Source organism: Triticum aestivum, chromosome 2D (genome assembly GCF_018294505.1).
Source record: "Triticum aestivum cultivar Chinese Spring chromosome 2D, IWGSC CS RefSeq v2.1, whole genome shotgun sequence".
Classification (NCBI taxonomy): Eukaryota; Viridiplantae; Streptophyta; class Magnoliopsida; order Poales; family Poaceae; genus Triticum; species Triticum aestivum.
The window spans coordinates 77,958,578-77,969,715 of NC_057799.1; the positions used below are offsets into that span (position 1 = coordinate 77,958,578).

At 43.1% G+C, this 11,138-nt stretch overlaps 1 protein-coding gene and 1 pseudogene across 2 annotated transcripts; both read right to left on the reverse strand.

Annotated features, from left to right (window-relative positions):
• Positions 1-344: 344 nt before the first annotated feature.
• Positions 345-3,452, reverse strand: LOC123051722 (N6-mAMP deaminase). 2 transcript variants are annotated; one of them, XM_044474685.1, is made up of 11 exons: positions 3,191-3,452; positions 2,518-2,588; positions 2,241-2,332; positions 2,100-2,159; positions 1,788-2,003; positions 1,634-1,710; positions 1,472-1,541; positions 1,228-1,341; positions 1,072-1,138; positions 874-978; positions 345-747 (listed from the first exon to the last, which is right to left on the reverse strand). In XM_044474685.1, the coding sequence occupies exons 1-11, from the start codon at positions 3,301-3,303 to the stop codon at positions 620-622; spliced, it is 1,113 nt and encodes a 370-aa protein (XP_044330620.1). In that variant the 5' UTR covers positions 3,304-3,452; the 3' UTR covers positions 345-619. The 2 variants fall into 2 exon arrangements, with proteins under 2 accessions (XP_044330620.1, XP_044330621.1); XM_044474686.1 differs by having other exon boundaries at positions 1,072-1,174.
• A 1,191-nt stretch (positions 3,453-4,643) lies between these two features.
• LOC123051721 (N6-mAMP deaminase-like) lies at positions 4,644-7,860 on the reverse strand (annotated as a pseudogene).
• Between the last annotated feature and the right edge of the window lie 3,278 nt (positions 7,861-11,138).

Below are 11,138 nucleotides of genomic sequence, written 5' to 3' on the forward strand. Positions count from 1 at the left end.
AGAAAATGGCTGTGCATCACTACGATGTAGAGGCCGGGGATTTAACCTTTTTTTACTCAAATCAGCCTCAGAAGCGCAGCAACATATTACCCTGCGTTGCAAATCTTATCAAATTAGCATTCAGAGTAACAGGATATACAGCCTAGCAACTACCGGATATAACAATGCGTTCTATGAAATGTGTTCAGAGCATCTGTATACCAGATTAGCACTCCACCGATTGTTCGTCTATGCCGCTGTTGTGTATTCAAATGCACGCGATCCATCGATCCTATTTGGACTCCGTGTGCTTCCGTTAACAAACAACCAAACAGAACAACTGTTCTGGTTCAGGAAAAAGGAAATACTGAACCGCCCTCTCGTCCAAATAACTGAATCACGGTGCGTCACTGTACATATTTCCCTCTACTAAATGAAAAGGCAGCGCTCCTTCCAGTTCTTCAAAAAAATAAATAAATCACGGTGCGTCATTTGATCCGGCAGGAGGCACACACCGTACATGAGTTTTTTCTTAACATGGTACATGAGATTTCTATTCTATCCATCTCCTCCTCCTGATCTACTCGGGAAACACATAGTCACATGCCAATACACTGGAGAGCAAGGGTGCCGATGGGGCCTAACTCGTGAGCCTCTCCGCCGCCGCACGCTCAAACACCGCCCTCAGTGACTTCTTCACCTCGTCGTCAGCGAACACGAACTCCACAGCTCCCTGGGCTAGACGAAATAGCTCGGTCTTGCTAAGACCTGACGAAGTACACACCGAATTCAATGTTTAGAGTCGGTGTAAGCAAGTATATGTTGTTGGAATTAATGAGGAATAACCTCTGATTGATTTTCTGGGCACTGTTTCTAAGAGAAATGAGCGCGTACCAAAGGTAGACGCGGCGAGGTAATACTCATTTGAGAGGCTTGTTGAAAAGAGGCCAGAATCGTCGGTGCATATCGACAGGGGGTGTTTCGTGTTGTAGAGGTCAGCTGCACAAGTTCAGAAACTCGGAATGTTAAGATGCTTGCTGGGGTTAGTTTTATTTGTCAAGGATTTTGGGTTCTGCATTGTCAGATACAGACCAAAGTGATGAAGCTCAAGAGAAGGGGTGCCTCCGGTCATGACATTGGAGGTTAAACATATCTCCACCTGCAGACTTTCGTCTTGGAAGTTAGGTAAGCATGCCTAACATAGAATAGCTACAGATAATGAAAGGCGAGGAATAGAAATGAGGTCACCGGGATCACTGATGACTTGAGCTTCTTCCACTCTTCGTCGTCGAGGCAGCAGACATGACCCAGCCTTTGAGGGCAGAAGTCCAGCATTGCTTGGATCTCCTTCCTGTTTGGTACCTGTTGTTCACTAGTAATATTTAATTTCATCGGCCAAATAATGTATGTAAAGATTTGCAAACGGTACTTCGAGAAAATAATGTTAATAAGAAAACAGTGTGTTTTGAATTGTCTAAATGTATTTTCATACCTCGCCACAGTGAATTGTGGTAGGGATTCCCAGCTCTTTAGCATGTTCTAGAGCAGGCAGATATGTCTCCCTTCACAAATTTTGGAAACATGATGCAATATTAGCACATAAATAGTTAACATGTTTTCATTTAGTTCGAGCCAGATATAAAATATTTCTTACCATTCCCCTACAACTGGATTGCCAGAGAGATCAATGCCAATTACACCCTGGTCCTTCATTTCCATGGCTAAATTAACCTGACGAAAGGAAGTAAACTATTAAATATGTTCAGAGATTTGTTCAGAGTATATGCTGAAGCGGAAGATCAACATACAGTATCCAATGCAGCAGAAGTTGTCTCATGACGGTCAATACTCAGAAGGAGCCTAACATATATCTTCTTTCTCTTTGTGTCGCCACCCAAAACACTCATTGGCGTACAACTTAATTTTTCATCATTTATAACAACATCAACGTCTTCAACAGACTTGAGACCTTTTACAACAGCATTCATGTAGGATCGCTTGGTTATCCCCTTGGCTTCATTATTCTAGGCGGTGAGAGCAAAAGAGAGACAAAACTAGTCACGTTGCGCACAGACTTGTAGAATTGTGAACTAATATGGAAAAGAATCCAAAAGTAGAACCTTAGGTGTTGTCCTTATTTCTAAATACACAACATTCTCAGCAGCAAAATCTCCCACAACCTGCTAGTTTTGTCTGAACAATTAACTAAAGAAATGTTGGTGTAGAACAATGTGAAATAACGCAAATAACGATTAACATGCCTCCTTGGCGATTCTTGTTACTGTATCATGGTCAGTCGTAAGTGTATGAAACAAATCAAAGAGCCTAACACACTCTGGGAGAGATCTGTCATCTGTTGAAAATTTAAAACCAGAGTTAATAAGCAGACATGCAATTCAAGCCATACAAATAGTACAATTGCAAACAGAGAAATATAAGTACACAATTTCAAAGATGTTCACATTTGGTTCATAGCATGTTTTGATATGACTTATGGGTAGGTAGCATTGGAAAACGGCATGGAAATGGTCCACTTACTCTTCATAATCACACCCTTAACATCTTCAAAGACAATGACTCCTTTGTCACCTAGTTCTTTTGCTAGTTCTCTATTCAAGAAATGGCAACAAAAGGATATCAATTTCTAGAAATAGAAATATCAACTCCAATGGACAATCATGTTTTCCATCTCGATAGAAATACTAGCATTGTTAGAAGACAAGAAAGTAGAATACTGACAACCGAATGGTACCGAACAAAATCAGAGATGTTGTATATATGATACTAATGTACACAGTGAAGAAAATGCTGCGCGTTTTGGTGCGTATTTGAGAACAGAGAGGTACGTGTCGAAGACAATGCAGTTATTGCGCCCTAAAATCACCATGGTAGTAAAATTGGCAGGTGATTTAAGTAGCTAGGGAGCATCCATGAGACTATGAGACTATCACAGAACAGTTTCAGTACGCTCATGGCATCTACTTCCTCTGGCCAAAATTATAAGACGTTTTTGGTAGGCCATATTTTCCAAAATCTTAGGTGGTCAGTACAGTATCAGATGATGAATCGTTCAGCAAAACGATCTGGGAGAGCGGTAGCGGACGCTGTTGGCCCCCAGGATGCAGACGATCAAGCAGGCCTTAGCTACCGGATGGAAAGCACGAAGGGCAGGGGCCGGGGAGGAGGGGAGGGGAGAGGGAGCGGTACTGACAGGAGGGTGGAGTTGCGGATGGAGCCGTTGAGGTGGGCGTGGAGCTCCACCTTGGGGAGCGCGACGCACCACTCCCTCATCTCCTTCTCCGCCTCCGAAGTCTGAGTCTCCATGGCCGCCGGCTTCGTCTTGCTCCGGCGTCTCCCCGGCGCTCGCCTCGCCTTGTATGATTGATTTTGTCTCGCTCCAGTCTTTGTGGGGCCAGAGCACGGAGGCAAAAGTGCGCAGCCGCCTGGCAAAATTGTAAAAACATCCGCCAATGATAACAGCAGCAATCGCCATACCACAATGTAAAAGATCCAACCTTGGTCGAGTGAATTACAAAAGCCATCGACATTGAAGTCCACGTTTGCAGGAAGCACATTTCTATAGGTTTGTGCTAAAAACGACTAATTTTGTATCTAAGTTTTGCAAGAAACACTAGTCGGCAGCTTAGGTCGTTTTAAACACGATTATGATAGGTGGGTCCCCTGGACAGGGTGACGTGGTAAGAAAAAAAAGGCAATTACATCCCGATACAATTTTGTTTTGCAAAATGACCCCTAAAAAAGTAATCAGGTCCTCTGTGACCTTAATCTCCCACCGGTCCGGTGGTGGACACCAGCGGCCACTCCCTCCCCATGCGCAGCGGGGCACAAGGGAGGTTCGGCGTGCTCGGGGACGGGCAGGACGCCCTGGATCCGGCGGCAGTGTAGGTTAGGACGGCAGGGCAACAAAGCTCCGGCGGCGGCGGTTGAGTATCAACGGTGTTGTTCCTGTAGGAGAACGACGACGACGACATACATCAAAGAGAGGTGGGAGAGATAAGGGAGGGCACCGGCGGCGGAGGAGCTCACTGTCGAGGGTCGCCAGGCTGCACGGCAGCAAGGTGCAAGGGCAAGCAGTGAAGTCATTGAGGAAAAAGAGAGAGGGGGAGGAAGGGGAGGCGCGGTGGAGCTGCTCCTCGTGGCCTGATGGCCTTAGCCCGCACGCCTGCGAGCTCGAGCGCGCCGGCTGCGGAGCTCGCTGCTGCTCCTAAGCTAGCCTTATCCTCTTAGGCTCTTCTGTAATTTAATCTATGTTATTCTGTCTATTTGTGATCCATTATGTCGTGCCACGTCATCCTGTCTAGTGTTCCTGCCTCTCATAAATGCTATTAAAATGGCCTGCCTGTCATGAATGCTATTAAAATGAGCGAAGCGTTCTGCAAAAAAAATAGGCTTCAAATTAGTGGTTTTTGGTACAAACCTATAGAAGTGCGTTTCTTGCAAACCTAGCCTTTAATGTCAATGGTTTTTGCAATTCACTCAACGTTGGTCAGGCCCGACCATAATAGACATGTCAACCATGTGACTATTACGCGATTAATAAAAATGGTTGTACATCAATTAATAATAGACATGTCAACGTTGGCTAGGGGTTTATCACTTTATCCTCCCTTTTGATTATTATTTTTACTCAAATCAGCATCAAGAACCAAGAAAGACACGCAGCAATATATTACCCTGCGCTGCAAATGTTATCAAATTAGCATTCGGAGTAACAGGATATACAGCCTAGCAACTACCAGGTCTATAACAATGGGTTCCATAAAATGTGTTCAGAGCATCTGTATACCAGATTGGCACTCCACCGACTGTTCGTCCCTATGCCGCTGCTGTGTATTGTGCAATTGGAGTGTATTCAAATGCACGCGATTGATCGATCCTACGTGGACCCCGTGTGCCTCCGTTGACAACAACCAGACCGAACAACTGTTCTGGTTCAGGGAAAAAGAAATACTGAATCGCCGTCCTGTCCAGGTAACTGAATCACGGTGCGTCATTTGATCCGGCACGGGCGCACACCGTACATGAGATTTCTATTCTATTCATCTCCTCCTGATCTACTCCGGAAACACATAGTCACATACCACTAAATTACTAATACACTGGAGAGCAAGGCCGATGGAGGAGGCCTAACTCGTGAGCCTCTCCGCCGCCGCACGCTCAAACACCGCCCTCAGTGACTTCTTCACCTTGTCGTCAGCGAACACGAACTCCGCAGCGCCCTGCGCTAGCCGAAACAGCTCGGTCTTGCTAAGGCCTGACAAATCACAGACCGAATTCAAAGCTCAGAAGGTATATGTTGGGATTAATGAGGAATAACTCTGATTGATTTTAAAGGTACTGTTTCTAAGAGAAATGGGCGTACCAAAGGTAGACGCGACGAGGTAATACTCATTTGAGAGGCTCGTCGAAAAGAGGCCAGAATCGTCGGTGCATATCGACAGAGGGTGTTTCGCGTTGTAGAGGTCAGCTGCACAAGTTCAGAAACTCGGAGCGTTAAGATGCTTGCTGGGGTTAGATTTCTTTTTGTCAAGGATTTTGGGTTCTGCATTGTCAGGTACAGACCAAAGTGATGAAGCTCTAGAGAAGGGGCGCCTCCGGTCATTACATTCGAGGTTAAACAAATCTACACCTGCAGAATTTCGTCTCCGAAGTTAGGTATGCAAGGGTGACATAGAATAGCTACAGACAATGAAAGCCAAGGAGCAGAAATAAGGTCACCGGGATCATTGATGACTTGAGCTTCTTCCACTCTTCGTCATCGAGGCAGCAGACATGACCTAGCCTTTGAGGGCAGAAATCCAGCATTGCTTGGATCTCCTTCCTGTTTGGTACCTGTTGTTCACTAAGCTCTAATTTCATTGGCCAAATAATATATCACATATGTAAAGATTTGCAAATGGTACTTCGAGAAAATAATGATAATAAGGAAACGGCGTGTTTGGGACTTGTCTGAATGTGTTTTCATACCTCACCGCAGTGAATTGTGGTGGGGATTCCCAGCTCTTTAGCATGTTCTAGAGCAGGCAGGTACGTCTCCCTTCACAAATTTTGAAAATATTAGCACATAAATAGTTAACATGTTTTCATTTAGTTCAAGCCAGATATAAAATATTCCGTACCATTCCCCTACAACTGGATTGCCAGAGAGATCAATGCCAATTACACCCTGGTCCTTCATTTCCATGGCTAAATTAACCTGATGAAAGGAAGTAAATTATTCAATATGTTCCAAGATTTGTTCAGAGTATATAGGCTAAAGTGGAAGATCAACATACAGTATCCAATGCAGCAGAAGTTGTCTCACGACGATCAATACTCAGAAGGAGCCTAACATATATCCTTTTTCTCTTTGTGTCGTCACCCAAATCAGTCATAGGTGTACAACTTAAGTTTTCATCGTTTCTTAAGTTAGAATCAAATAGAACAACATCAACGTCTTCAACAGACTTAAGACCTTTAACAACAGCATTCATGTAGGATCGCTTGGTCATCCCCTTGGCTTCATTATTCTAGGCGGCGAGAGCAAAAGAGACAAAAAAACTAGTCACGTTGCGCACGGACTTGTGAAATTGTGAACTAATATGAAAAGAAATTCAAAAGGTAGTACCTTAGGTGTCGTCCTTATTTCCAAATACACAACATTCTCAGCAGCAAAATCTCCCACAACCTGTTAGTTTTGTCTGAACAATTAACTGAAGAAATGTTGTGTAGAACAATGTGAAACAACGCAAATAATGATTAACATGCCTCCTTGGCGATCCTTGTCACTGTATCATGGTCAGTCGTAAGTAGTATATGAAACAAATCAAAGAGCCTAAAACACTCTGGGAGGGATCTGTCATCTGTTGAAAATTTAAAACCAGAGTCAATAAGCAGACATGTAATTTGAGCCTATCGCAACAGAGAAACATAAGTACAAATTTCAAAGATATGGATGTTTGGTTCATACTATGCTTTCATGACTTATGGATAGGTAACAGCATTAGAAAATGACACAAAAATGATCCACTTACTCTTCATGATCACATCCTTAACATCTTCAAAGACGATCACTCCTTTGTCACCTAGTTCTTTTGCGAGTTCTCTATTCAAGAAATGGCAACAAAAGGAAATCAATTTCTAAAAATAGAAATATTATAACTGCAATGGAGACAATCCAGTTTTCCATCTGGATAGAAACTCTAGCATGTCAAGATAGTATTGTTTTTATTTGCGGGGAGTCAAGGCAGTATTGTTACAAGACAACAAAACAGAATACTGACAAATGAATGGCACGAACAAAATTACAGATGTTTTTATATACTACTCCCTTTGGAAAATGATGCGCACTTTGGTGCGCATTCGTAAAAAAAGAAGTACATGTTGAAGACAATGGCGTTATTGCGCCTTGAAATCCTCATGGTAATGAAATTGGTACTACTAGTAGATGATATAAATCTCAGGTGAGCAAAACAATCTGGGAGAGAGGGAGCAGGCGCTGTTGCCGCCGAGGATGCAGAAGAACTGAAGCAAAAAATGACTACGACTCCAATTGCACCGCTCTAGCCTCGGATAAGCAGACCTTGGCTACCGAACGGAAGATGCGAAGAAGAAGCCGGGGCCTGGGGTTGGGGTTGGGGGAGCGGTACTGACAGGAGTGTGGAGTTGCCGACGGAGCCGTTGAGGTGGGCGTGGAGCTCCACCTTGGGGAGCGCGACGCACCACTCCGTCATCTCCTTCTCCGCCTCCGAGGTGTGAGTCCCCATGGCCGCCGGCTTCGTCTTGCTCCGGCGCCTCCCCGGCGCTCGCCTCGCCTTGTATGATTGGTTTTGTCTCGCTCCAGTCTTTGTGGGGCCAGAGCACGGACGCAAAGTCGCGCAGCCGCCTGGCAAAATTGTAAATGCTGGTCGATTTTTTTTTAACACTGCTGGTCGATTTCTGGACCACCCGATTCTGCGCTGAGATCAGTGATGGGCTTTACACGGCTCGTCCAACACGGAAAAGTTTCATGTGATACCGAAGGTATAGGTGATACCGTGTGTTCATGAAAGAAAATTTAGGTGATACCCTGATTGGCTCCTAGGCTGTTTGATCTTAGATCCAACGACATCTGAGTAGTTGTTCTATTTGCGCATAATTTTAAGACCTTTGGATCTTTGTAAATGCTGGTCGATTTCTGGACCACCCGATTCAGCGCTTTATGCGGCTCGTCCAACACGTCCTCGCCTCTCCATCGTTCAGAAGTTTTTTTTTTCTTGAACCGTCGTTCAGAAGGGTTGGAGTGTGCCAGCAGCATATCACAAAAATCGCATCAGTGTGCCGGTGCGTAGGGTTCCCAACCCTAGCCGTAGCCGCGGTGCCAAAGCTTTCCTACATGTCGCTGCCTCAGTTTTCCTCATCTTTCCTGTCCAGCAACCTTGTCGGCGATAAGAGATATCAACAACGTCAACATGATGCAAACCAGAGGATTTCCCGACCTAACGACGAGCATTGCCACATTCTCTGGTCTCTCGGGGGCGATGATGACCTATGTTTGTGTTGTTTAATATAATTCTGATTTATTAACGTGTACTTGCATCTGGAGAACCGGTGGTGTATGCTATATATGAGTGTTTTTTGCTAGCAATCAAGTGACCCGATCAGATGTATAAGCCCTCTGTTGTGACATGATTTGGTTATTTTCACTAGGGTCTTGGTTTGCACTTTTGTGACACTCAGAAGCTTTTTGCTAGCACAGTGTGACATTCAAGAGTCAAGACCTACTTTCACTATCTCATGCCAGCAATTTCTTCGCCTTATTATACTTTCAGCCTGACACCTGTGGCCTAGCCCATATTGCTCTCACTAAGAGATTATATTACTTATATGGGCCGGGCTCTAAGCCTAGAAATATAACAAATCTAGTCCAAGGGCCTCTGGCACAGGAGTTCCTATGCGCCGCTCGTTGCGGTGAATTGCCGAGCGGACGCACAGGCGCAACTCCAGCTGGGCTGGCCCATTAGGGGGCACAGTGAAAAATCCCAAAAGAGAAGGCTCGAGGGAGGGATCGAACAAGGGAATCTGTTGCTTACGCGCAAGCCTATCCACCGGGATAGACAAGCTTTCTCAGTTTACTATGGCGCGCGAAGCTAAAGGAAATGTAGATCCGAACATTTTGTCAAATTCCGAACGCGAACATTATTTTGAAAAAGTGTTTTTTTAAAGCGAACACTTTTCAAATTTGGGAAGAAAAATTAAAAGCTCGAACATTTTTTGAATGTGTGATCAAATGAACATGTTTCTGAATCGTGAACATTTTTGAATATGTGAACAAATTTTTGTTAAAGGGAACATTTTATGAAACTCTGAACAAAAATTTGGAAATGTGAATATTTTTCAAATCTGTGAACAATTTTTGAAACAAGAACATTTTTTAATACTCAGAACAAAATATGAAAATGAAAACATTGTTTAAAATTTCGAACATTTTTTGAAAAACATGAACATTTTTTATGACATCAAGAACAATTTTTAAAACTGTGAAATATTCATAAAAAACGAAAAAAGAAGATGAAGATTTTCAAATTCCAAAACAAATTTTGGATATGTGAACATTTTTTAAAAATTGGAAAAAATGGAAACTCCTGAACAAAATTGGAAAATGTAAACATTTTTTAAAATTAGCGAACACTTTTTTGAAACTCCCAAACAAAATTAGAAATAGACACATTTTTGAAAATTGTGAACAATTTTGAAAAGGAAACAAAATTTGAAACTGCCGAACAAAGTTGGAAAACACAAACATTTTTCTTAAATTTGCGAATGAATTTTGAAAGAGAAACATTTTTTCAAACTCCTGAAAAAAATTTGAAAACGTGATTTTTTTGAAATTATGAACAATATTTGAATGGTGAACCTTTTTTTTCTAAATATGTGAACACTTTTATAAAAAATGGAGAATTGTTTTTTGAATTTGTGAACAAAAGATAATAACAGGAACATTTTTGGAACTTCTGAACATTTTCTGAAATTTTGATTTTTTTTTTTGAAATTCTCAAGAACAAGAAAGAGAAGAAAAAGGAATTACAACGAAATAGGAAAAATGAAGTAAAGAAACAGAAATACGGAAAAAGAAAAGTTTTTCTTTGAAACGCAAACATTTTCTAAAACTACAGAAGAAATTTGAAAACGTGAACAAATTTTGGAAAAACAAACATTTTTGAAAAACAAGATTTTTTTGAAACTCCCAAATTTTTATAAATGCAAACTTTTTTATAAATATGTGAAGAATTTTCAAGAAACATGAATATTTTTTGGAATAAAAATGAAAAAGGAAAAGGAAAGAAAAAGAAACAAAAAAGGAGAGAAAAGGAAAAATGGAAAAGGAAAAAAAAAATTGAGACAGCAAAAAACCGGTTCAGGAACCTCCTAGAAAGTTCCCAAAATCGAAAAAAACCGGTTCAGGAACCTCTTGGAAGGTTCCCAAAACCGGATGGCAGAAGCGGTGGGCGGGCCGGCCCAGATCATGCCTCGCTCGCGAACCAGAGTGGTAAAGCTCAACAACTTCGCAACGTGCGTCACGTAAGATTTTCCCTCCGGCACAGCTGCCCGGCGGGCACGCGCCCTACCGCGAATGCGAACAAGTTGTCATAGTTGCTCCTCGGCAACGGGTGTCGGCTCATGTTCCTCACTCGGCGTTCACGAACATGTGCAGGCGGACCAGCTCGTCCGGGTCGTACCGTAGCGCGGCGGCGCAACATTGCCACATAAAGGCGTTGATCAGGTCAAACCGTGAGGCGGCAGAACGCAGCGCCGGCCGCGGGACCTGAGGCGGGCGAACTCTGTCAGTGCTTCAGGAACTGCATGATTCCATAGCCGTCGGTGATGCAGTGATGAAGCCTCCGCGCACATAAGCCGCGTTACTTGAAAAAGGAGTAAATGACGGTACAAATTTGTCGCAGAATCTAAGGGCATGAATAATGATGCCATATGAATACAGATGCCCCATGAAAAAAAGTAGTTTGAGGCATTGATCTTTTTCTCCAGAATGCATGCTACTACTAGTGGCCTCATAGAAACTTTAATACATAGGCATCTCTACTCTCTACTTCAACTTTTTCAGCTTTTTACATCGGACCACACTTCTTCTCTCCAAGCACTCACACTTCTTCTCTCCAAGC

Bases quoted from the DNA above. Each gene is read 5' to 3' on its own strand.
- LOC123051722 (XM_044474686.1), bottom strand. From the start codon at position 3,303: ATGGAGACTCAGACTTCGGAGGCGGAGAAGGAGATGAGGGAGTGGTGC. The intron at 1,711-1,787 runs GTATGTTGATCT...TCCTTTCGTCAG, and splicing joins CTTCTGCTGCATTGGATACT to GTTAATTTAGCCATGGAAAT. The intron at 1,342-1,471 runs GTATGAAAATAC...AGTGAACAACAG, and splicing joins CCACAATTCACTGTGGCGAG to GTACCAAACAGGAAGGAGAT.